This window comes from Anopheles maculipalpis, chromosome 2RL (assembly GCF_943734695.1).
Source record: "Anopheles maculipalpis chromosome 2RL, idAnoMacuDA_375_x, whole genome shotgun sequence".
Classification (NCBI taxonomy): Eukaryota; Metazoa; Arthropoda; class Insecta; order Diptera; family Culicidae; genus Anopheles; species Anopheles maculipalpis.
Genome location: NC_064871.1, coordinates 28170926 through 28193065, shown reverse-complemented (window position 1 = coordinate 28193065; position 22140 = coordinate 28170926). Strand labels below are relative to the sequence as shown.

General features: G+C 43.0%; 2 protein-coding genes across 3 annotated transcripts in view; both read left to right on the top strand.

Moving 5' to 3' along the window:
- LOC126557214 (acetylcholinesterase) overlaps positions 1-10334 on the top strand; it is a 58715-nt gene extending 48381 nt beyond the window's left edge. Inside the window, exons 2-8 of one of the 2 annotated variants that reach the window (XM_050212914.1) lie at positions 5737-6079; positions 8016-8132; positions 8207-8744; positions 8824-9021; positions 9096-9803; positions 9875-10047; positions 10133-10334. In XM_050212914.1, the coding sequence (XP_050068871.1) occupies positions 5758-6079; positions 8016-8132; positions 8207-8744; positions 8824-9021; positions 9096-9803; positions 9875-10047; positions 10133-10254 (2178 nt within the window). In that variant the 5' untranslated portion in view covers positions 5737-5757 and the 3' untranslated portion in view covers positions 10255-10334. Of the gene's footprint in view, positions 1-5736; positions 6080-7991; positions 8133-8206; positions 8745-8823; positions 9022-9095; positions 9804-9874; positions 10048-10132 lie in introns of both variants that reach the window. The other variant, XM_050212913.1, reaches the window with a different exon arrangement.
- A 9004-nt stretch (positions 10335-19338) lies between these two features.
- LOC126557560 (beta-catenin-like protein 1) lies at positions 19339-21231 on the top strand. The gene is made up of 3 exons (XM_050213371.1): positions 19339-19385; positions 19463-20866; positions 20941-21231. Exons 1-3 carry the CDS (start codon positions 19356-19358, stop codon positions 21220-21222), a joined length of 1716 nt encoding a protein of 571 aa, XP_050069328.1. The 5' UTR covers positions 19339-19355; the 3' UTR covers positions 21223-21231.
- Positions 21232-22140: the final 909 nt, after the last annotated feature.

Here is a 22140-nt window from a genome sequence, read left to right as displayed (position 1 = left end):
GTGAACTGCCTCTTAGACCGAGGCGATAGAGGGCGCCGGCACGGTTGCAAGGCTCGACAATCCAACTTTGTGTTAACTATAAGTCTGGTAGACCTTTAGTTGGGATGATGACCGGCATGACCTAGCCGAGGTTGTCAAGCCAAGAATATTTATCAAGCCAGTTTATAGTTTTAAGGCCATGTTTGGTAAATCTCTTTCAATCAATAAATGATAAAATGAGTAAAAGGAAAAAAAATCACCACAATTTGATAACAAACTCGATTCTGAATCCTACTTTGCTTCAATCGTCCGTACATTGACTATTGGTGGGCTGTTTGCAAGAATCCTGGATCGATATTTCTTCGCAAATAATATAGACCAGCCGAAATCGTTACACATGTCTCATAGTTTTTCTTTTTTTGTAAGTTGTCTGGCGGTGGCTGACACCACCAGTTTCAAGAAATGGCTGTAACGGACGGTCTGAACATGATTCATTTATTTAAAACCGATCAGAATGACGACTTTTTCTTCTCCTAAATGGAAGTAAATAGTATCGTTTTATGTGCACTTGGTGTTGCTATTAATGCTCAAAATTCAAGAATCTTCTTCCACATTATTTTGGACTTCGAATAGCAAGAGCGGGCTTGCGGAAGTACATGTTTTATTGTTTATTGTTTGTACTATTTAAATTTAACATAAAATCTCTATGCTTTTACCTTTATTATTGCAACAAAACCAAAAAAGGGTTCCTGAAAACCGGCACAGATCTTGCTAGTAGTAGCAAACACTCGTTTACTTAAACAATGCCTAGAATGGTTGCAGGCCTTACTGCTCTCAGCATATATCCAACACACATCCCTGCTGCATTCGAATTCGAAATTGAATTCGATTATTAATTAAGGATCAATGCCAACGTGGAACAAAAATGTGGATACTAGTGCTGAAAAGTGTTACGATTTAACTGACAACCATCGACAGATGTAGTTATACGTCATGCTATGTACAATAGCATCGAGACTGATGGATAAAATTGTTCATGTACTGAAATACAAACAAAACAGAACAAAGAAAGACCGCCCTTTTCCTCCAAAACAGCTGGAACGACCGTCCTAGCACGTTACTAAACAAACACTAGTCACTTCCGCTATTCCACGACCAACACAGACTACATCCACCAAAACTAAACCATCATTGCACGATACTGGCTGTACAGTACTCGGTAAACTACGTGTGTGATACGCGCCTCCAACCAACTACGACATCCAAGGGCCGACCAGGACTAATCGGTGGGCCACCATCATTATGCATTAATAAGTAGCTGCCCACTTTGGTGGAATAATCTCCGTTAGGGGCGCTTCGTTAAACTAATTAAATGGCATTTGAGTGGCAGTGGCAGTGATCGGTTTGATCGTGCTCCCACAAACGATGCAGCCAGGAGGCAGGATAACGCCACCGTACAATGTTTAGGGGTACATGGGCATGTTCAATGGGCTTTTTGTATTTATCTCACTCTCTCTCTCTGTGTTTTTTTGCTTCTTTCGACTCGGTTATGCACAACTCTGTGTCGATATAATCGGATTCGACCAGGCTCGTTATCTTGTTATCCGGTACGTACGTATGTACGAGCGATTGAAAGCGATCAAGTGGTACGGGCATAATTTGCAGCGATTTCACACAAAACACGTTCATCAATGTCCTGCTGTTTATTTTTTTTTGTTCCGTGTAGCACACAAAATGTAATTGATCACAATCGAATTAAAGTAAACGGTTTTGCACTATGACGCACTTCAAAGAGCAGAACACACACTATTACTTGCATAAATGCGGGTAGCACAGTGCGTGGGCCATATTATTCAAATCTAATAGAATAATGAGGACAAACAGTGATTATTATCTATTGTTAGCCTGTTTCGTCCTAGCCATCATACATTTGACACCCATCATTATTGGCAAATCAAATTTCAAATTTCTCCGACAGCGCGTTGGGGCACTGTTTGGCCGATTTTTTTTTTTTTCTTCTATTTACAATCGGATTATACGTGCCGCTAATTTTGAAACAAAAATCCCCATTGTCTCGTTACCGATGTGGGCAAGGACGGGGGTATTGATTTCGAATTGAGCTTTACATTTTGGTGCTGTACTTTTCGCAAACGAAAGCGTTCCCTTGAGAAAACGAAAGGCGGACGGCCTGTCAGTAAATAGGGCGCTTACTGCTCAAAAAAGGTTATCGATAGGAACATCAAAAACGGAAAGTAAAAGAAGGATTCAGCAGTGGGGAAACAGGGGAAATAGTACAATACAAAACAATTCCAAGAGGTCAATGAGTACTTGAGCTGTTGGGCTCGGTGTGAAAGAAGCCCAGTCAACAAAACGGTGGCACTGTTCCAACCGGTGGTGCTGTGTATGATGGCTATTTTCTGCAAATTCGGCATTTCTACCCCCCTCCCTACTTGCAGTGTAATACAGCCGGCAAAACCCATCGCTCATTGCCAACTGTCATCAGCGTGCCGGTGACGTTGTACGAACCGCAGAATAGAGCCACACACACACACACAGCGCACACGGCGACAACGTAAATGGCAATACTATTTTTATCTATTAGAAACATGAATTATTGATGAAACATGCTGATAATCTTCCTTTCTTTTCCTGCCCCGCCCGTAGTCCTTTTTCTCCGCAAACCCGCACACTCAATGAGCGGCCGATGAAACCATCTGCAAACGGTCACCTTGATAGAGCTGCGATAGCAGTGACAGCGAAGCATGAAATATTTATCAGTTCTTATAATTGAGTGTCGGTGTGATTCCATTCCGAGAACGGAAAGCACGGTGGCAAGAAGAATCCCACCGATAAGGTGTAGAGACGGTTCACTCCTCCACGTCTTTGGGCGGGAAACCTTCTCGTCTTGCGTTACTCTAGGCCCGCAATGAAAAGTCAGACCACCGCCGGAAGGATTCCTTTTGACGTCACGATCTGCCCCCTACGTTGAACTGCCGATGTTGGTAGGTTGGCCAACGCGTGTGGTGTGGCCGCCCTATCTACTTTGCATTGGATGAAACAGCGACACACAGTATGGGAAGCTGTGTCACATCCTTCTTGCGAAAAAGGTGACACGAATCCTTCCCATTTCAATTAGAAGTGTGACATTTGTTTCGATGTTTCATGCACGTGCGCGACTGTGCGCGGGTCTCTGCCGAAGCCGAACCACCATGATGGTACACGTGACAATCGTTGTTGAAGTTAGATTGATGTGAAGGTGAAAAATTATTTGGTTTTATCGAGAGTTGTTGCATACTGTACTTAAACCTTAATCAGTAATTTACTATTTTTTAATACAGATTGCTCGGATAACGTCACTTAAGTATATTCCACAAGATTCTTAAGGATAGAGGAAGACTCAATTCTTCAAAAGAAACATTCCTACGAAATGCTGATGATAGCTTACGATTTAGAAGAAACTATATTATTCTCTTTCAGATATTTTATCTCCCATGCCACAATCCTAACCGAATACCGTACACACTTCAGGATCATTTTCCATGGTTACCCAAAACCTGTACCTAGCGGCCCACATTATAATGGAACACCGGTTCCATTCCAGTGTGCGTTACCACCACCAACATCCTCCCTCCCCCCCCCTCCCCTCCCCCCACACCTCGATTGGTTTGAGGACAGAAATGAAAGCATCATAAAATATGAACGAAATTGACGTGCCACAGTACGAAAAGTGGTGTTAATTAAATAAACTTTCATCTTCCTCTTTGCGTCGGGTAGGATTTTTGGGGCGACTGTCGCCGCTACGGCAACGAGGAAAGGATAACCCATAACAAGGCATTACCCGGTGCTTTGCTGTTGCGAAAGTAACTCGTGTTATGTTTGTGTGAGATGGAAAGGGTTAAATATAGTGATGAGAGATCCAATTTTCCATTAACAATCCTGGCCCTGTGTGTCGAAGCTGCTTGGCTTGCACACGGTTATGATATTGATCTGGCAAGACAAGACAAATCCAGGATAAGCCGTCACAAAATGAAGCTCCAGCTCCGGAATACTGTTATAAGAAAGCTTACACACACACACACACACAAACATACATAAAAGTTTTAGTAATAAGAATAAACAGGGAAAACTTTAATACGGAATTTAATTAAAAGAAAACAACACCGTACGTTCAAGTAGGGTGCACAATTAAGCTTTGAGATTGAGAGAGAGAGAGAGAGAGAGAGAAAGAGAGAGATAAAATGCTGGCTCGGGAAAAAAAGGGGAGAAAGAGGGGCGAGAAAGATATACAGAGAGAGCGAAAGCACAAATGACACTTCAACGCTTATCAAATAAAAGAACGAGAAAACACGGGGCGGGAATCATTCGACTCGTATAAACGGAAAATGGTCTGGCCGGCGAATTATTGTCCTGCCGGTTTCGATCGTAAAGTCACCGGAAGAGGAGAATTATGGGCGATAAATAAGAACCCCCCAGCGTTAGGCGCCCCTACATGGCGATGAGGAAGGAGCGCACGAAGCGTCTCTGCTCTGCTCCTTTTTCCGTTTTCCGCTGGTACTAATCATTATGCAGCAGCACGGAATTGTTGGACGAATGGACCGCGTTTCGAAAAGGTCACGGCGTGAGTGTTTCAAACGAAACGCGAGAGCAGAAAGTTGTGGCGGATGTAGAAAATCAATCAACGATTTCGAGTGTAGTACAGGAAGAAAACCTTATTTAGGAACAATGCTTAAGACACAGGCCTACTTGGACAGTGCCGTAAAAGCGAAAAACAAGATCCGTCTGCATCGTGTACTGAAACAATGGCATCGGCAGGTAGAAGGGTCAGTGTTAAAGTAGCGTTTCATTACGGTAAAATAGCACCTTAAACTCTTTTAACCAAGCTCAAAGCCTTGCTTCTATCCGACAGATCTTAAGAAAACGTTCCTTCCCTTTACCGGCACCGGCATTGCCAAAATAGGAGCGAAAAATTTCGATGAGGAGGATTAGTTCAGAATTAGCATTTTAAGTCTCGGGGCAAAAAGCGCACAGAGTAGTGGTTAAGAGACATGCTCCGCTCTGGATCAAAACCGCTATAAACTTCAAACTGTCAAATAATACGGTGGGGCTTTTCCGGTGCGGAAGGAGCTGGGGAACAGCAGAAAAGCGGCAAGCACTAAAAAGAGAATTAGACATTCCATGATCATTCTGCACCGAGCTCGGCTCGTTGAAACGCCGGGCTTGAGCATTGGTCGGTTGTAGCATTTGAGGGGGGTTACTTTGTTCCTTAATCCTCGGCCTACCAGTTTGGTTGAAGGTTTAGAGACTCGAACCGAACCGAAATCAGAGCCTAATCCCGAGCCGTAATTACTATCATCACCAACGGTTACCGGACGCACGATTTGGCAGATGCCGGCGTACGCAACCGTACGCCGATTCCATTTCCGCCGGAACGCACGATTGACTATGAATATTAAAATTCCACCGTTTGGAAGGCGGAAGCGGAAAAATAAAATAGAACAGCATACCGTTTCGCTCCAAACAACAAATTGCAGCGTATTGTAGAGCAGGCAACTGTTGAAAATTGTAACCCGTGTACTCTGTGTCAAAACAGGAAGAAGCGAAAGGAAGTTCACGCGTGGTGTTTGGGAAGCGGCTAAAAAGTTCATGATTTGATATTTTTCGCCTTCACTATTTTTCTTTTTCCCTCTTAACTTTAGCAAGAAACCATTCCGACCGCTAATCTGAGACTTTCACTTTTCCCTCCATTTTCATGTTCAGCACTCTCCTCCACTCGTACCGATGGAGATCCGGGGGCTTCTAATGGGTAGACTACGGTTAGGACGACGGGTGATTCCGCTGAGGCTGCTGTGTATTACTGCGTTACTGCTGCTGTTGCCACCCTCCGCCCTCGTGCAGGGACGGCATCACGAGCTCAACAATGGTGCCGCCATCGGTTCGCATCAGCTGTCGGGTGCCAGTGCCGGCCTTTCCTCCCAGTCCGCCCAGTCCGGATCGCTCACATCCGGTGTGATATCGTCCGCACCTGCCGTCTCATCATCCTCATCGCTGTCATCGTCCGGCGAGGACGATCTGGCACGGATTACGCTCAGCAAAGATGCAGGTCGGTTGGATAGCGTCCATAATGAGACCCATATCTCATACACAACACTTACATAAACACACAAACAGACACGGGGAGGGATCGATCGGTCTTCGGTTACGGTCTTCACGATGTGCGCTTTCTTATTCTCTTGGTTTTTTTAAAACCGGGCCAGACAAGTGCCAAAAAAATAAAAAAGATTAAAAACTGAAAAAGAATAAGAAACTGTGCAAACACTGGCCAGTCTTCAGACAAACTTTCTTACCACTACGCTTTCTATGTCTGTCCGTTTGATTCCGTTCTTTCTCTGTGTGATTTGCTAACACCCTTTTACTTGTCACTGCTCTTTCTTAGCTGTACTTAAATGTGGTTGTTGATTTATTTATTTTTTTTTTCTAAAATATGCACTTTCAAATCGTATCTAGAAGTAGAATTGAAGTACGTAGATGATTTTTACTTTTGCCTATGTTCGCCAACCATTTCCCAACTTTTTTTCCCAAGCAATTCCAATCAGATTCATCGCACATGAACGTCAATTAATGAATCAATATGGATTTGCATACTGTTGAAAGCGTTCCTTGTCGTAAGCTTTTGCAACAGCAGACAATCTGTATCTTCAGTTTTCCCTGCTTATATCAATTCAGTTTGCATGAACAACAGGAAATCAAAATATTGATAACGACAATCGCTGGCGGGCATTCATAACGAGTTCGTACTATGTCAGAATTCATATAGCAAACATGATAATGCGTTTCCCAAATCAATAATCTAGTTTATCGCTGGGTTTTAATAAATGGTAAAAAGTATCCATAAACTACCGCAAGTATAGCAATTGACTTGCGAAACACCGTCCTTAACGCCAAATTTTTACCTTATATACCCAACTATTCCAAACTGTCACGAATCATTGAATATGCTCACTTAATGTCAGAAGAAAATCCTACTAACTACTACCAAACCTTTTCATCGATGACCCCATTTTGTCATATGGTAAGATACCCTTTATCCTTTTATGTATATGCACCTTACGCACCCCCCCCCCAACTGCAACTTAGCACTATAGAACAGCACCACCAGGCACCATGCACTTAAGGTCACTGAAGCAAACTGTCAGAGCAAAGCACTAAGAAATGCGCACCTGCAAAAGCACCCAAATTTCAGCTTTGAATGTGCAGCACTACTTTGAAACGTTAGCACTACACTCTTTGTTCCATATTTTCTTGATTAATATACATATATAGCAGATGCAATAGAATGTTTTTAAAAGTTCAGCGCAAATTTTCACGTCTCTCTTTTATTCTTCTTCGTATTTTTTTATCCCTCAACACATTTCGATTTATTACATACTACTTCCGCTCCGAATGTCCTTCACTCTGTGAACCAGAACCAAACGTGAGTGTGCGGTGCGTGCGTGTGTGTGTCTGTCCAAAATGGGCAGAAAGCTAACTATCGCAAACAGGCTTGGACTTCATGAAAAGCGACTTAACATTCCTTTTTCGCTACTGCCGATACATTCTAAAGTAAGCGTTACGAATACGACCGTCACTGTCGTTCTGTTGCATAAAATGACATTTGATGTGACATTACAAACATCAAAACTGCCATTTGCGTACATTAGCGAAGCGAATCTGTCAAATTTGACAGTTTGACCATAGATTTGTTGAACGAACGTACTTATCCCCACGGTTCATCAGTACTACCATCCATTGCCTATATATCCCACCATCACCGCTACCGATACTACCGACGTCATCGAAACCATCACTCCCACCATGAACACCATGTTGCCGCCGCCGCAACTACCACCGCCACCGGGCCCCGCCCATATTATGAATGCGCATTGTTGCGATAGATTGAATTTCCTTGGTTGTTGTTGTTGTTGTTGGTTTTCTTTTGACATGTTTGTGTGTTGTTTGTGGTTCCAATTTTTCAGATGCATTTTTTACACCATATATAGGTCACGGTGAGTCCGTACGAATTATAGATCCCGAGTTGGGCACGCTCGAACGTGAGCATGTCCATAGTGGTGCAACACCGCGACGGCGCGGTCTGACGAGGCGTGAATCAAACGCGGGTAAGTCCGTGCAGTAGTATTATGATGTTGGAAAGAGCATTTTCTTGATGCAGCCTCCCGTTTGTCCTAACCAGACGCCAACGATAATGATCCGCTGGTAGTGAACACCGATAAGGGTCGCATTCGCGGCATCACGGTGGAGGCGCCCAGTGGCAAGAAGGTCGATGTGTGGCTAGGCATTCCCTACGCACAGCCACCGGTCGGACCGCTACGATTCCGCCATCCCCGACCGGCCGAGAAGTGGACCGGTGTGCTAAACACGACCACGCCACCGAACAGCTGCGTGCAAATTGTGGACACCGTGTTCGGTGACTTTCCGGGTGCGACCATGTGGAACCCTAACACACCGCTATCGGAGGACTGTCTGTACATCAATGTGGTGGCACCGCGACCCCGGCCCAAGAATGCTGCCGTCATGCTGTGGATCTTTGGCGGAGGATTCTACTCCGGTACGGCCACGCTGGATGTGTACGATCATCGGGCGCTTGCGTCGGAGGAAAACGTGATCGTCGTGTCGCTCCAGTACCGTGTGGCCAGTTTAGGTTTCCTGTTCCTCGGTACACCGGAAGCACCGGGCAATGCAGGACTGTTCGATCAAAACCTTGCACTACGGTAAGGACAAGTTTGTTTAATACTCCACAACACTCACATGTGGCTGAACATTTGATGTGCTTTACTCCAAAACCTGTAGATGGGTCCGGGACAACATTCACAGGTTCGGTGGAGATCCATCGAGAGTAACTTTGTTTGGCGAAAGTGCCGGTGCGGTTTCCGTTTCACTTCATCTACTCTCGGCGCTTTCTCGCGATCTGTTCCAGCGAGCGATACTGCAGAGCGGTTCACCTACGGCACCGTGGGCACTTGTGTCACGGGAGGAAGCTACGCTCAGGTACAAGAATCACGAAAAATTCTCCATACTAATCCTTCGCCCAATAACCAACAGCTTCGACTCGTGTCTTCCAGAGCGCTACGGCTTGCGGAGGCGGTCGGTTGTCCGCACGAGCCGAGCAAACTAAGCGACGCGGTCGAATGTCTGCGTGGCAAAGATCCGCACGTGCTAGTGAACAACGAGTGGGGCACACTCGGCATATGTGAGTTCCCCTTCGTGCCGGTTGTCGACGGTGCGTTCCTGGACGAAACACCACAACGGTCACTGGCGAGCGGGCGCTTCAAAAAGACGGAAATTCTCACCGGTAGTAACACGGAGGAAGGTTACTACTTCATCATCTACTACCTGACGGAGCTGCTGCGCAAGGAGGAAGGCGTAACCGTATCGCGCGAAGAATTCCTGCAAGCCGTCCGCGAGCTCAACCCGTACGTGAACGGAGCGGCGCGTCAGGCGATCGTGTTCGAGTACACCGACTGGACCGAACCGGACAATCCGAACAGCAACCGGGACGCGCTGGACAAAATGGTGGGCGATTATCATTTCACCTGCAACGTGAACGAGTTCGCGCAGCGTTACGCAGAGGAAGGTAACAACGTGTACATGTATCTGTACACGCACCGAAGCAAAGGCAACCCGTGGCCACGCTGGACGGGTGTTATGCACGGTGACGAGATTAACTACGTGTTCGGCGAACCGCTCAACCCCAGTCTCGGCTACACCGAGGACGAGAAAGACTTTAGCCGAAAGATCATGCGATACTGGTCAAACTTTGCCAAGACGGGGTAAGTGTTGGCCACCTAATTGGTGCTCATGAGGCAAATATTCTGACATTTCTTTGCTCTCTCCGAAATAGCAACCCCAATCCCAACACAGCCAGCAGCGAGTTTCCCGAATGGCCCAAACATACAGCCCACGGACGGCACTATTTGGAGCTGGGCCTCAACACGTCCTTCGTCGGTCGGGGTCCACGGCTGAGGCAGTGTGCCTTCTGGAAGAAATACCTTCCCCAGCTAGTTGCAGCTACCTGTACGTATCTGCAGCGTCGTAGGGCACGACCGTACCGAATTTTGATTCTGATTGCCTTTTTTTTTGTTTTGTTATTTACTTTCAGCTAACCTACAAGTGGCAGCACCACCAAGTGCACCGTGCGAAAGCAGCGCATTTTTTTATCGACCTGATCTGATTGTGCTGATAGTGTCACTGCTGACAGTTGCGGTCAAATTCATACAATAATTACTACCCCTCCCCCCTCCATGGCCTAGTTCGTTTTAAGCTTTAAGATAGTGAGGAACAAATTTTTCCTAAACAATTTGCCCCTTTAGCGCAGGAGGCTCGATGATACATCGCCTAGGAACACAGAAAAGAAGGGACAGTGGATAAATGGCCGGGGTAACAACCGGTACAGCTAAAAAAAATGCAACCAAAATAAATCACCAACTTTTTTATGGCTATCAAAAACAACAAGCAGAAGAAAAAAATTAAAACACCGAACCGGAAAGCATGGAAGATCAAACTCGTGTATTCGTGTGATCGGAGCCCCTCCCAAATAGAGAACTTTGCAAGCGGAAAAATGCGAAACAAACACGCCCCAACCACAGTAATACTTCTTTATATCTTTACACACACACACACAGAAACACACATACAAGATAGAGCAGCGCAGCATTTGTAGCAGGATCTACTAAAACCGGGCCAGTTGGGTAAGGCGCTACAAGCAAAAAAAAAAAAAACACCAGGAACTAACACCGGAACAATAAGCATACAATGTTAAACTTACTACATATATATAGCTACATATAAAAACACACATATTGTACGCGTAAAATACTATTTCTTCATATTCTGACACTGTTCTTTTGTCCGGTTACTTACACACTACCACAAGCGTGCTGAATTTGTTCACGTAACGCTTCGTAACTCGTTATCAGGTTCGTAAACGGTCGTTACCAGGATGGTTAGCTGATAGCAGCGGCGGCACAGCAGCACTGCTGGAAGGAAAAGTATCCGATGGGAAAAGTTTTATCCTAACTATGTAGCGCCGCCAGCAGGGGAAATCATCATTTCCACATACTTCCTTCCTAAGGCCAACCAACCACAACCCAACCAAACATCAACAGCATTATCTAGTGTTGTTGAACGTACCGCGCTGCGTTGCATTGAGGGGAATGGACGAGGTGGGTTTAATTTTGTTGCAGACAAGCGTAAAAACCGAAATTTATTACTTGCAAAGCATTCTAAAAAAAAAAACAAACAAACAACCAACAACGCCATTTAGAAACAAAGTGGGCGTCAAAATAAATTTACAACTAGCCTCTCTACGAAACCTTTATATATAATCCCATTGGATTATAAACTAAAGCCTATCGGAGAAAACTCAAAAACTAACACACACAAAACACGATATTTTAAGACAACAACAAAAAATCAAAACCACACACAAAACTTAATACACACCTAGGCGTAATGACCTGCAAAAAGAAAAACAAAAAAAACCCACAAATACTATCAACAATCAATTAGAAATGTAACGGAAATGAAATTTAAACCTTTAGTGCTAGAAGAGCGATGCGCAACGCAGTAGAAAGGAAAAACAAGTTTTCAAGAGAGGTGGAAAAGTATGACAAACTAGTTTACTAACAAGAAAGCAAACAAAAAATTACCGAAAAGGAAACTAGCAGCAAGCAAGAAAACAATTTCTACTTTCACGCACATTTGTGCAAAAAGAAAAGAAACGGTATCATTTCTAACGATAATGCGAGGATCGTGCAGATTTAGTGCGGATTTAAGGGGTTAACGTTTATCATTTTCTTTCAGCCTGATATAAGAAAATCCATCGTGGCAAACAAAGGCAGCAAACTAGGCGTCCCTTTTTGCCCGGATTCGGCAGAGAAACTACATCGTACATCCAATTAATAAGAGACGCGAAACAACAGGACAGGAAGGAAGCAAGGGGTAAAGGGCGCGAGAGCACATAGAGAGATATGATATTAAATTTAAAAACGTTAATTAGGGTACCAAAAACCTAGCGAAGAAGTAAACAATTCAAAAAATGCAAAACACAAACAAAGCAGATGTAGCGAAAGGGGCGAAGAGAAAGGAAAAGAGAGAGAAAATGTTATGAAAAAATGAAATAAAAGAATTAAATAATTAAAACAACAAACAAACAACAAAAAAAACACTCGAAAACATATCATATCTTGTAATGCTGTTGCAATCTAAATGATAAAATCGAATAGTTTTAAGAACGGCGCAGTGCTGTTTGGTACGCAACGGGGATGACGGGGGAATGTGCTACTAATGCGTCCGCGCGAGAGAAAAACTCACCCAAGTGAGGTTATGTGTTTGAAAGCCGTGTACGATACACTTCTGAGCCATGTGTTCCCCCCAATTCGTACGACAGCAGCAGCAAACAAAAAAAAAAAACCCAAACGATACAGGGAAATGCAAATGATAGCGTGCGGTGGGTCACCTTTAGAGAATAGCGCAAGCGCCTATGAAATTCTCGACCACTGATATAAAACCCCCCAATACTTTATCGAATCAGCAAAAACAGACACAAAATGCTCCGAAATAGTTACGGAAGCCGGTGCGACTGAATATATGGAAAGTGTATATTATGTAGTTGAAGGGTTCAAAATGTAAACAAACTTTTTTTACAATAATATTTTATGAAATTACCTACTTTCTACTCGCAAAAATCAAATGAAAATTGAATTCATATAGTAATAAATCAAAAAGTATTTGGTTTTTACCAACAAACGACAAAAATGTTAAAAAAAAAGTATCCCAAAAACATGCTAATATTCGAATTCGAGATTTGAACCCGTGCGTATATACAAATGCGTTCAAAAATCATTCAGCAACGGTTGCAACGGTTCGACGGAACTGTTTAGGCACAAAAAATATTTCATTTTCGTCTACAAAGCGCAGTGCGAACAGTTTTACCAAACGTACATGTATAATTTTTAATATCATTGGTCATAGGATTTCATAAGCGCTTGCGATTTTCGCTAAAGTTAACCCGCCGCAAGCTATTATTTGCATTTCCCTGTAACATTGCTAACTTCAAAACTAACCTCATTATACAAAACCTACCCCGTAGGAGTCTTTAGATTCTGATACGCAAAATTAACTCCACAAAGAAGCTCACACGGGAGGAAAAATGGGGGGAATCGGAACTCGATCGGAACTTAAAATTACCAAAAGCGACACACGTGCATCAAGAGCGCCTGAGATGGAATAGCATGCACTGTAGGTCCTACAGGTGCGCTAGTGGAGCTAGTAGAAACTGGATGGGGTAAAAAACAGTTGCACGGAATCTAGTCGACTGTATTAAGCTGAATCAAACTATTTAAATAACGAGTGTGCTTTTGTGGAAAGTCCACGAGAAGACATTTTAGATGTACGGTTTTGTTTGGCAAAAAAATTAACTCCTTTTTTGTTTTTGCGCGGTATAGAAGGATAATGGATGGGATGATGTGCCAGTCGTGGGAAGCAACGATAGAACATTGGGAGGGTGGCAGTGAATGGTTAAGAAGATTCCTTCGGCCGCACTAGCCACTGTGCGGTTTGCACCACCTATTGCGTGTTGCTATCACGGCCTGTCTATAGCACGCGACTTGATGTGAAAAACAATAACAGACGGCACCGTTATCGCTGTTCAATTATGTAGTCTTATATATAAAAATATATATACTAACAGTAATATATATAAAAAGATACAAATATGTAAGCATGCTAGGGCAATGGTCGCAAAGCGCGTAACGCTGTGAAGATCGGAAAGCGAACCTAGCAGCAGCAACAAGAAAGACGCCACAAAAGCAACCAATTATTATAGAAAGTAACAGAAAACAACAAAAGAACAAAAAAAAAAGAAACAAACGCTCTTAACGCGCATTATTGTGATGATTTCCTTGAAGGTAACTGTTTGAAACATTTGTTTCAACAACACTGACAAACCACTGTCGATGAGAAGGTACTTAAGAGAAAAGTACAATTGCACGTAAGCATCCCTGCACGTGTTGTACACCAGAAGCAAACAAACTTGGCCCAAAAACACGCCCACAAGCATTCCTACCCTAACCTCGATAATCCCCACACATCCTCCCTTCGTGCACATAATGTACAAGGATTGCCAATTTGTGCGCCACAAACAAAGGATGGAAAGCGCAAGGCACTAGCGTGTGCCGACCCGAAAGTCCTACCAATTCCTTACGCACTCGACGCTCATCGTGATCGTGATCGATTCCTCTGTAGTCAAGTCCTGTGTCCGTGTGCATATGACATAGGTGGTATCGTGTGTCTCCTTCTCACGATAGGTAATCGTAGTCCCACAAAGCAGTGATCAAGGGCCGTATCCCCATTTTAGCAACTTTTTGTGTGTCCGCTCAGCCAAGTTTTTGTTTTTATTTGACTGTTTTTGCATTGGATTTTGGTTGGAGTTGAGTCAGTTTTCTTTTTACTGCATTTGTTAAAGTAGTGTATAACGTTGTAAACGATGTATTCGTTCAATTAGCGTGAAGCAAAAAACGAATGGTGATGCATTTCGCACACGTTAATGATTTCCCCGCCAACTGCTATACCGACACTCGTTTCCGAATGCACACGATGGGTTTACAATCCTCCCCGGGCCAATAATGATTCACGTTGAAAATGGACCAATTTTCAAATGAAAAAAAAAAACAAACAAAAAAGTATTATAAAAATAATATCACTAGACAAGTATGTTCTAATGGGCAAATAGTGCACCATTAACATTAACGATGAAGCTGCAGCACTACAAATCCCCGGCAAATGTAGCTTGCATGCAAAGCATTTCGCACTCAAACACTCCGAACAGATATCAGACCGTATGAGTGGACAGTATGAGGAGACACAAGTAGCAAGCATGCACAACAGAACAACGCACAAACAAGGCTGGATACACTGTGTGTTGTAGGAAGGGCACATCAGTAGTGCAGTGCAGAGTTTGGACAGTGTAAGTGAGATCGATTTCGGAATAATGGCAGGAGCTGCTCCCCAAATCGCTACGCATTGCAGAGTTAAATGGATGCGGGGATTGTACCACAGGAAGCCTACCTTTTGTTCGGTCTTTGGAGAAAGCATGGATTGAGGCATGTAGTTTGTTGTCATCTCGGCAAGCAGTGACATCCGTTATTTAGTGTGGGTTAAAGTATTCTTTGCTTTACTCACTTGCAGCAAGCAAATCGAAGCGAATATGAGCCTTACAAACAAACTCTTGGTGTATGCAATGTATAGTCGAATAGATTCTTCAAAACAAAACTTACCCCATTTCCGACAAACGGATGTGTGCAGTTCTCTTTGCGGATTTGCAGTTCTGTGATTGGTAGCCAAGCAATCGATTCTTCTCGATCATGATCATGATGATGATGATGATGACTGCTGCACAAATGAAGGTGGCATTGTTAGCACTTTGTTTTCACTTAAATGCGCTTGTGTTTCCGCTAACAACTTAACTTTTATGCCACCATAATCAACCAATTCTTCACAAGAAAACTACAGACGTCCCTACCGATACGCGATCAAACTTGTTTTGGGGCGACGCCAACGGCAAAACATGTATATCATGTGTCAAACCTTTGTTTACCTACACTATACTCTAATCGGAATACGATTTGCTCCTTCCATTGCGTTACCGATCTCGGCAGGAACGGGTATTGAAATCAGTCCGCCTCGATCAGTCTCTCGAGGTTTTAGAGCCAAAAGAACAAGCTTAGAAAATGCGTTTCGAATTCAATATTTTTTGTAGTTCTTGATGGGCTACCTTCATTCGAAAGGTATGTGTATCAAATCTACCTGTTGCACCAAGCTACCAAACAAACAGCCTACTTGATGGTTTGCAGATGGAATGTAGGAAAAGTGTAGAAAGAGGAGTGGAAGTCAGAGCAAGTAGGAGGAAAAGTAGGGGCGGGAAAGGTGAGATCTAATGTTCATAATACATATCATTTAAGCTTAGAATGTATGACCGTTTTATGAAATGTATATTTTTTATTACGGAATCCCCACACATCGGAGACGTTCGTGTGTCTGAATACTGATGATGATGGTGGAGAATAGTAATTCCGACATAACTCTGAACAGCACACACAAAAGTAGCCAATAATACTGCAACTAGTATAGCCGTAAGGATAGTAAACGAGGATGTGGATGAAGAATAGCCAATCATACAAATGGTAATATATAGCAAGCAAGCACCTTAAAACCAATAAGTTAGAAAATCCACTTAATCTCTGCTCTCCCCTCTAGCTTGTGGTGATCAAGAACAACCAATTTTCTTCAAGTAGAGTATAAATAGTACATTGCAGGCAAACCCATTGATTTCGATCATTATTTGGTCTGCTAGTTCCGTCGTTAGTCGTAAAAAGTAGCGCCAAACATATATTGGCCAATCGGGAAGGGAGAAGGATAAGCGGTTAGCCCGGCTAGGACTAGCCCCCAACGGTTAAGCTGATAACGCGGTTTAAGTCTAATCATGAGCGTGCCACATTGATATGAATGACCAAACACGGAGGATACAATATTTTTACCGATCGTCACCAATCATTAGCAAGCAATTTGAAACTCTCAAACAGCTCGATCGTTTCGCTAGGTACGGGGTGTATTGGGATGGGAAGCGATATTATAAGTCAGTATGTTCCAATTTGCATTTCGCATACTAAAGACAGCCTACATATTTCATTGGTTTAAGCTCAACGAATATTATAAAGACAACAAACATTTAATGCGAAATGAATCCCCATGCGCCACTTACTTGTTGCCGAAGCCTGCAGGCAATGCTTCTACATATACTGCACAATAAGAGTAGCTTAGTTCTACGATTACTCTATAAGCACGTTACTACTTTGGCTTTTGATAGTGGTTAGAGCAGCGACTAGAGACTATTTCATCACCGTAATTATGTTTTTTTCTGCCCATCCATGTTTCCTTACTGATAACACCGCACACTATCTACACAGTGCTAATGCTTTCACGTTAATCTTCCAAAACGAAACCCCCGCTACAAATCAATCGTTATTTACGTAGTTGTGTTTGAAATTATGAACTCAGAGTAAACCTCGTCACTAAGTAGTAGGCCTAATGACATACGGAAAGGTAAAGCATCCTCGAAACGGTGGCGCTGTACGATATTCAGCCAAAAACAACAAACAAAACAAAGGTGAATTCCGAATGTGGGAAGGAAACGTTCTTTCCGTATTAAGATACGAAACAATCACACTCTTCGTAGTAGACTACTCCTAAACAGAGCAGTAGCGATTAATCAGTCACTTAGAGAATAAACGGTGCAGCAAAGGGCTAATCTTAATAAGTAATCTCGTATAAATGCAGCCTATATTTGTATGAGAGCCGTTTTAGCTGAAATAATGTTTAGATCCTTAACATTTAAGCTTCAATTAGCGGTATATTGTAGCGTAGTAAGCAGTAGGGTGTAGCGGATGATCGGACGATCACTCCAGAAACAAAACCAAACAAACGCAAAAACTACTAAACTATATATTGCATTCCACAGAGCAAAGGCTGCGGCAAGAGGTCTGGGGCCTTCCAGTAAGGGCTATGTGCACAATGCAACACAAGAGAACAGTACGGGCTACGATTTTTCCAAATCAAATAGTGACACAAGAAGCGTGACAAATGCAGCACACTCCGGCAAACCGTGATGGTGCGCGAAACAATGGCCGGCACAATGTAAAGCACAGCACGTAACACAGAATAGGAAGGCAGAAATCTCTACCCACTACCAGTTTCTCCAACACGTTGTTGCATTCCTTTTATCTACTCAAATGTACTACTCCGTCTTTTACTTTTCGATTTGTTCCAATGTAAGCGAACGTAAGCGAGTAAGCGTGTCACGAGTATAAACGAGAGTAATCCTGCAACGAATTCAAACATACACGATGTTCAATGTAAAATGGATCGCTTTAATACTTATGAGCGAGCAAAGCGAAAGGCGCCTGAAACCGAAACTATCTAATATATCTTGAGTTGGTACTACTATTTGCTATCGGTTAATCCTCGCAACAAAATTGAAGTACCATTTACCGGCATTTAAGAGATACATATTTGCGTTCCATAACTCACACAGCCTAACCCCAAGTAGCATATTGAAAAATGTGGGACAGCAATTTGAGCGATGGTTAATTTTACTAATAAGTACTTGAGCAAGTAGAAATTGGCCAATTATTAAAAAAAAAAAAAACAAAACGTTAAAGTGTGCAATCAGCTAACAGCAGCATTCAAAAAGTAAGATGTAAGCAAGTTAGCTCCAATTATGCGAAAGGAAGGAACACGACCGATCGGGGCACGGATTGAAGAAATGCTAAAAAAAAAAAAACAATAAAAACTCAACTCGCTTATGAGATTATATTCTTAGCAGATTGCAGTTGCGCATCGGGCATCCGAGGTGCCCATAAGACCCATAAGACAAAAGATGAACGTCAGTATAGCATATATTTAAATTTATTAATTCATTAATTGAATCCTTCTAAGAATATTACTAATAGAAAGAAATTGGAACAAAACAACACACACACAAAAAACACCCTTGCATTACACAAAAATAACAAGGGAAAAGTCTGGAACAAACAAAACAAAACAAAAAAAAAGTAAACTAAAAGAACATGAATGGGAAAGCTAACACACATGAGAATAAGGATAATAAAAGCAACAAAAAAATGAGGAAAATATATGAGATATATAATGCTTTGTTAAATGTAAATGTTGTGTATAGGAAATAAAAAGTACACAATTTTAAACACTTTCTTTGCTGTCTTTATCTGTTCTTTGCCGAAAAGAATGAACTTGGTGGATAGTTTTGATCGATTTTTTTTAATATCTTTCAAAACCCACTTGTCCCATTATTTCGTTTTTTGTGAATAGTACAACGGAATCAGTGAACCGATAATTCAAATTTCCATCGGTTCTGGTCCTACGTGTCGGAATCTTTTGCTGTCAAAATAACGTGTTTCCGACACCGTTCCGACAACAAACTTCAAAGTATGCGGAATGCAACTTGTGGAAAAGCAAAACCATCGTTCTAAATAGCTACATTTTTGCTGTAAACTATTATCTATTATCTATCTATATATTTTCACGTTTTTACTGTGTAACGTATTCTTGAAAAATAAACGCATTACAAAATCAGGTTGCAATGGGTTTCAATGCCAAATGCCTCACAGTGTAAATCTCGCTTAAACTCGTGAACCTTTTGCTGTAAACACTACTTTGTTTACATCGTTCGGTGCGTCGAAAACATTGACCGGAATAGTAAACAGTTTTACAAATTTTCACACTCCATTCCGAAACAATTCTTGCAAATAATGGACGTAGGAGAATTGCTATCATTTAAGGTAAGAAAATAATCCAAAGTAATGCGATATTTGTGCTGTTCTTAGCACCGATCTGATGCCGACTACTCCTGTTTCAGCCCGAGCAAACCCCAAAGCGTCCGTCCGATTTTGAACGGGAGGACAACCAAAACGATGACGACGATGAACATTCCCCGGAACCGGCGGCACGCAGCCAACCTCCGAAAAAGGTAAACCGTACGGAACAGCACGCAAGTGCACGGGGAACTCCAGTACTGCCAGCCAAGGAGCCGCAAATCAGCGAAGAGGAACGTTTGAACATTCTGAAATTTGTTGAAACAGAAGAACCGGACGGTGAGGTGCTTGATGAGAGCGGACTCAAGAAGATGCTACTGCTGTTCGAAAAGCGCGTACTGAAGAATCAGGAAATGCGTATAAAATTTCCGGATAATGCGGAAAAATTTATGGAAAGTGAGATCGAACTGAACGATGCCATACAGGAGCTGCACGCGGTAGCCACGGTGCCCGATCTGTATCCGCTGCTGGTTGAACTGAACGGTGTTGCCAGTCTGCTAGATCTTTTGTCACATCAAAATTCAGACATTAGCGTGGCCGTGGTAAACTTGCTCCAGGAGCTAACCGACGTAGACATTCTGCACGAAAGCTTGGACGGCACGGAAACGCTAATAGAAGCGCTCCGTAATCAGCAGGCGGCTGGACTGCTGGTACAAAATCTGGAGCGTTTGGATGAGTTGGTTAAGGAGGAAGCGGACGGTGTCCACAATACATTGGCGATCTTTGAGAATCTAATCGAGGTAAAGTCCGACATCGCAAAGGAAGTTGCCGAGCAGGGTTTGCTACAGTGGATCATGAAGCGTCTGCGGGCGAAAATACCGTTCGACGGAAACAAGCTCTATTGTAGCGAGATTTTATCGATCTTGGTCCAGGATACGAACGACAATCGCATCATGCTGGGCAATATTGACGGTATCGATGTGCTGCTGCAACAGTTGGCCGCCTACAAGCGACACGATCCGAGCACGGCCGAGGAACAAGAGTTCATGGAGAACCTGTTCAACAGCCTCTGCTCGGCCCTGATGGCAAAGGAGAATCGTGAAAAGTTCCTCAAAGGTGAAGGGCTACAGTTGATGAATTTGATGCTGCGCGAAAAGAAACTCTCCCGCAACGGTTCACTGAAGGTGCTCGATCATGCAATGGCCGGACCGGATGGGCGAGACAATTGTAACAAATTCGTCGACATCCTCGGTCTACGTACCATCTTTCCGTTGTTCATGAAAACGCCGAAGCGAAGCAAGAAACGATTGCTCAGCACGGACGAGCACGAGGAACACATCGTCTCGATCATTGCGAGCATGCTGCGTAACTGCAAAGGATCCCAACGGCAACGGTTGCTGTCAAAATTTACCGAAAACGATTTCGAAAAGGTGGAACGACTGATGGAACTACATCGAAAGTATCTGGACAAAGTGGAAGCGATGGACCGGGAAATCGATCAGGAAATGGTAAGCTGAATGTTCCCTCCCTCCAACATAACATAGCCTAGCCTTTATACCAAACATCGTTACATCGATTGCAGCGTGTCGACGATGAAGATGAGCCGGACGACGATATGGTGTACGTGAAACGTCTCTCCGGAGGTCTCTTTACCCTGCAGTTGGTGGATTACGTTATACTGGAAATAAGCTGCACCGACGTCGTGAAGCAGCGGGTTCTCAAAATCCTAAACCTTCACAATGGTTCAATGAAGATGATACGCAACGTGATGCGCGAGTATGCTGGCAATTTGGGCGATGCCAGTGATAGCGATTGGCGTGAACAAGAGCAAGCCCACATACTGCAACTTATCGATCGTTTCTAGGGTGGAAAGGTACGACATCGGTAAAAATTGTGTGCTTTCACGAATGGTTTACAAACGATTCAACGATTTTCTCAACATTCATGTAATATTTAATAAAGCACACCAACATACCGAAAGATAGTGAAGTTTTCTACGATTTCAAATATTGTTTTGTTGATGGGAATTGTTGAACTGTAAATAGTTTTTGTAATTTCGTATTGCTCGTATGGGGAAAATTTGCTTTAGTATTAACTGAGGCTGTTTGAGGCTCTCTCTTGTTTGTTTGGCACAAAACCTTTTGTAGGAGAGTAACGAGGTAAAAACCAAAACTATGGTGGCACCAACAGCGCTCTCGATGAAAAAAAAAAACACTGATCTACACCGTGGAGATGTATAGATAGGTAGATGATCACACCTTTGAAGACGTCCGAAACTTCACCTATCTGTTGTCTAAAGTCAGTCAGACCTAGAAAACATAGATATTAAATTGCGCCCAAGTATGTTCAACAGGCTTTCCCTGTGTTGAACATTTATTATCCCATTACTCACATAACATTGCACAGAGACACGAATTCTGTCCAAAATTGATCAGTACCGCTTCACCGCATTCAAGAGAAAAGTGTTCGGAAATATTGCATGGTATGGATGGAAAAACAAAGGAGAAAGTCGCTACAATGACGAGCTCTACGAGCTGTACGTACAACGAATTAATCTCACCAGGCTCTGGTGAACAGGGTATGTCATGAACGTGGCACCAGACTACCCAGCCTATAAAGTTTTTTGAGGATGTTCACATGCCCAGCGGAGGAGTGACAAGTAATTAAGTGAGTAAGTACACAGGGTTCACAATTATACGCATCTTTATTATATTCAATTCGGTTAGTGTTTTTTTTTTCTTCGCCAAGAGTGAACGAATAAATGATTTACTGCAATTTCACT